The sequence below is a fragment of the Eupeodes corollae genome, unplaced genomic scaffold (genome assembly GCF_945859685.1).
Source record: "Eupeodes corollae unplaced genomic scaffold, idEupCoro1.1 scaffold_1032, whole genome shotgun sequence".
NCBI classification, from domain to species: Eukaryota; Metazoa; Arthropoda; class Insecta; order Diptera; family Syrphidae; genus Eupeodes; species Eupeodes corollae.
In genome coordinates, this window is record NW_026605858.1 from 1 (window position 1) to 4,765 (window position 4,765).

General features: G+C 36.3%; 1 protein-coding gene across 1 annotated transcript; it reads right to left on the reverse strand.

The window, feature by feature from the left end:
- Positions 1–3,821: 3,821 nt before the first annotated feature.
- On the reverse strand, positions 3,822–4,466 carry LOC129953614 (uncharacterized). Its single transcript, XM_056066855.1, has one exon. It carries the CDS (start codon positions 4,464–4,466, stop codon positions 3,822–3,824), a length of 645 nt encoding a protein of 214 aa, XP_055922830.1.
- Positions 4,467–4,765: the final 299 nt, after the last annotated feature.

Sequence of the window (4,765 nt, forward strand, 5' to 3'; positions counted from 1 at the left end):
ACTCTCACAAAGGATGTTGTTGTGTTGAATAAAGTCTCTAGAATTTGTGGTTCTTTCAACAAGCTTCTTAAATAAATAAAAATAAAAATTCACAAAATACACTGGAGATAGGAGAAAAAAGAAATCAGGTAATTTTTACACTAAATTACATCTTTGATGATTTCTTGCAACTTCCGTTCATCAACTTCTTTATGATGTGGATTGGGGTTCCTAGAGCTGCTTAAAAAAGTAATTGAATGGATAGAGAAGTATAGCCCCATATATTTTTAATAAAAGCTGAGAAGATCATACTTAACGAAGTAAAGAATAAAATTGATGCAAAAAAAAACATACGAAGAAATACGAAGAAGCACTTGGTAATGATGTTTAAGAAAATATAAAAACAAGTTTACTTTTATTCTCAAAAACTAGGGAAAGTCTAAAGAACATGTTTTTAATTTCCACCAAATAAAAATAATTAAAATATTAAATCTCCTTGAAAAAAATTACAAGTATTATTAACTCTTGAAAAGGGTTTCTTCCATTGCAGCTAGTTTTATTAAAATTGTTCACTAATTCACTTGAAAATAAATTATTTTAAAAACGTTTTCGAAATTAATTTATTTTATTTTTTTATTATATCCAACAAAAAGTTGATGAATAAAGATTAAATCTTAATTTTATCCAGTTTTTCATTAAACTAGGAAAACAATTTTGTTTTTAAAGCTTGCAGAAATTTTAGTTTTTGGAAAGTTATCAGAAAGAAAGAAAAAAAGAAAAGTTTACAGAAATGTAAGTTTTTGGACGGTCATCATAAAGACCACTTAAATGTCAGTCGGCCTTCAACCCGTCTTCTTCATACAGTTAGCGTGAATTTAAAATTGTTCTGTAACCACTTCTATAACAATTACAACTTTAGTTCCACAATCGCTATTTCTTATTAAGGACTTTATTTTTTGTATAAAACCCAAGTTGGATGTCATAAAGTCAAAACGGTTTTCAGTACTTCAGTATAATTAGCACTGATATACTCCGTTTTGATACCATAAACTCGTCACACCTATGTTCTGATAACATCCAATCACTCACTTCATCGACTATATTTCAGCTTATTTTGTGTACCTAGTCTTTGGTACCGATATTTCAGTATCATTAACAAAGTTGACAATGATAACCTTTCTATTCACTGGAATATCCCTTGTATTTAAAAGATACCAGGTTGTCCTAGAGTTTAAATTCCGGAAAGTGTTTATCGTACGGTTATCTAAAGAGTCGATTTGTATCACATATATGATTTGTGTATTTTGTAGTACTCCCTGGAAACCTTATCAAAGGCTTGAGAAACAGCTAAGCTAAGATAGCAGAGTATATTTGTTTTTTTTTTTTCTAGTGTCTTCCGCAATTTGGTGCTTTTGCTGAAATTTCAATAGCAATTTTTCCAAATCTTTGCCAGGAATAGTATAAGCGATATTGAGTTGTTAAATTCTTCTTATGTTGGAAGCTTACCTTGTTTATTTAATTACTTTCGATTTAGCTCGACGAATTTGTCAAACTACTGATGATTTCTAACGGTACTAATTTAATATTGGAACAAAACAATGACAGCTTGTTTCCTGTTTCCATTACTGTAAAACAAAATTTAAAAAAAAACTCTGTTATTTTGTTGATTCTTCGATTTAGGTATTGTGGTTTTTTAAAAAGTTGTTATCTATGAAGTAGCCAGTTTTGGCCGAAAATGAAGACTAAATCGATTCTAATTGTAATGGTTTGATTTCTCCTCCGTTTTTTAATTTATTCTTTGATGGAAGTACGAATTTGTTTTGTTCTCTTCGATTTTATTACTTAAAACAATATGAGCTATTAAGTATCAGCGAAAAAAAAAGTCAAAAATCAATTTTATCGTTGATGGTATAAGTGCCTTGTGGAACATTTTAAATCTTTAAAAATTACTTCCATCTTTGATATGTTCAAGCTTAGTTACGTGATCAAGGGCTTTGATTAAAAACTTCTATAGTTTTTGATATTTTGTATTGTATCTGTCGATACCCATCGTGGGGAAGCCGATTAGATATCGTGGGGAATGACGGCCAATTCTCTCCAAACTACCCATCAAACCAAGACCAATCCAAAAACACTCTAGATGTTTGTACATACAATGTAAGAACATTAGCTACAGAAGCAAACCAATCCGAACTAAGACTAGCATTATCAACTATCAACTGGGATATACTGTTACTATCCGAGCTTAGAATTTTTGGACAACACATAATTGAAAACCAGAATGATATATTCTGTTACATTGTTGTGACCAAAGGCTTGCATGGAGTTGGATTTCTCATCAAAAAGAGTTTAAAGGACAGAATAATAAATGTACGATTTTTTTGTGAAAGCGTTAGTAGCCTATGTTTAAAAATACAAAACACAAAAATGACGATAATTCAGGTTTATGACCCGACCAAAACAGCAACTGACGAAGAAATTTTAAACTTCTACAATATATTGGACAAAGTATATAATAAAATAAAAACGGAGATAATGTATGTTATAGGAGATTTCAACCCCAAGTTAGGGAAATAGATTGACAACGATAAAGAAGACGAAGAAACAAAAACCTACTTATAAAGTGGCTGGAAGAGACGAATCTCAGCTTTGCAAAATTCTTTCTTCAAATAGAGAGAAACACGGAAATGAACCTGGATTCAAATGGGATAACAAAGAACGAAATTGACTTAGTTCTAACAAATAAACTGAAAACTATTAATGACATCTCCGTATTTAATAACACACAGTATTCCTAGAATAATACCAACCGAAAATATTGGTGACTGACAACTGTCAATCATTCCTGTGTGCGAGTACTGTTGTCAGGGATGGAAGGAATCTACAGTTTTAAGTCGAATCCGAACGGCAAATTTGAGAAAGCACTTTTCATGACGAGAAATACCCTTAGAGAATTTGCCAATTTCTCGCGGGAGGCAGTACTGGTGGAAAAAACTTTAGGTGGCATAGGCAGGTATCGAACCCAAGATCTCTCACATGGCAGTCCATCGCACTAACCATCATGCCATGGGTACTACTGCTTCAAGTTTACTTGACAAAATAAGAATATGCCAAACCAAGATGGAAAGAAAACTACTTAACCTACGAATTAGCCAGAGAAGAACTGGTTTAACCGACGTGGTTGAACGAGCAAAACTCCTTAAATGGAATTGGCCAGGACATATATCTAGAATAAAGGAACAAAGATGGACAAAAATCATTACAAAATGGACACCACCAGAAAGCAGAAGACCAATTGGACGACCAAAGAAAAGATGGGCAGACGATTTGCTTAAAGAAAGTCAAAGTTGGTACAATAACGCAAAAGATAGAGATCTTTGGGCAACATTGGGGGAGGTTAAGTTAGGGTAGGTTAGGTTAAAGTAGCTGTTGGTTGGAAAGTCCAACACATTTGAACCAAAGAATGTTTAGCCTCAGAAAATAAGACTCAAAGTATAAATACCTAGGAGATAAAAACACAGAACTCAGTTAGTTTTATTACTATTTTATTAATTCTAAGCAAACTAGAGGTTTATTATATTTGTGTGTTTTGATGTGTTCAGCTCAGCTTCATTCATCGGACTGTCTCTTCTCCAAAAAACGCATCGCAATTCGTTTTCTGCATTATTGTTGATTGGATAGTTGCTTCTACCAACTCTCGAAGGGTTAGTCGTGGTATTCGCTGATTGGTTCGTGGCTGGAGGCTTCTATCGACTCTCGAACAAGTTATTATGTATTACGCGGAGCCTGCGGAGTTGCCAGAACCATCCGCCACAGTGGCCCCCCAGAAGGCTTAACACGCCCTAACGATAGCGCACAGGAGCTTGGACTAGTCGACCTCTAAAGGTGTGGTACGGCTGAGTAGTTGCTTGTGGTGGCGGTTCTGGAATAACCAATGTAGATGAAGAAGACGGTAGAGGGCTGTTGTCTTGATTGGATTCGAGGTATGCTGCCTTAGGGCGGTCTACAGAGATCTTGATGGCCTTATTTCGAATAGAAAGGGTGAAAAACTTCTCGTAGCGCTGCAATACTCTAAATGGTCCTTTATATGGTTGAATTATGGAAGCTTTGATTTTGTCATTGCGGACAAAAACGTGAGTTGATGTCTTAAGATCTTTGTGCACAAAGGGTTGTTGGTTTGTGTGCCAAGCTGTCTGCTGGGGTTTAGACTGGCGCATCGTGTTTCGAAGGTCTTTGATGAACTCACATTGTGAGTGATCGTCGAGTGTTGGTACCAGTAGATCAGCTGGAAGTCTGAGCGATGTACCATACACTAGTTCTGCCGGCGTTGCATTGATATCCTCTTTCAAGGTTGCACGAAGGACCAGAAGTATGAGTGGGACGCGTTTTACCCATTGAGTGGAGTCGTTGCAATTTATTGCCGCCTTCAACGTTCGGTGGAATCGTTCAACGATTCCATTGGCTTGCGGGTGATATGAAGTCGTCATTGTGTGGTTAGTCCCCATACATGTGCATAGCTCCGCAAAGACCGATGACGTAAACTGTCTTCCTTGGTCCGAGGTGATCTGCCGGGGTGGCCCAAATCGCGAAATTCAGCCCGTGATGAGTGCACTGGCGCAGCTAATAGCCGACATATCTGTCATTGGATATGCTTCCGGCCACCTAGTGTAGCGGTCGATGACTGTTAGGAGGTAGCGATATCCATCTGAAGGCGGGAACGGTCCGATGATGTCGATGTTTATGTAAGCGAAGCGCTTGTCGGGCATCGAGAAATGCTGCAGTTCCG

Coding starts and splice junctions, on each gene's coding strand:
- LOC129953614 (XM_056066855.1), bottom strand. CDS start 4,466: ATGACGACTTCATATCACCCGCAAGCCAATGGAATCGTTGAACGATTC.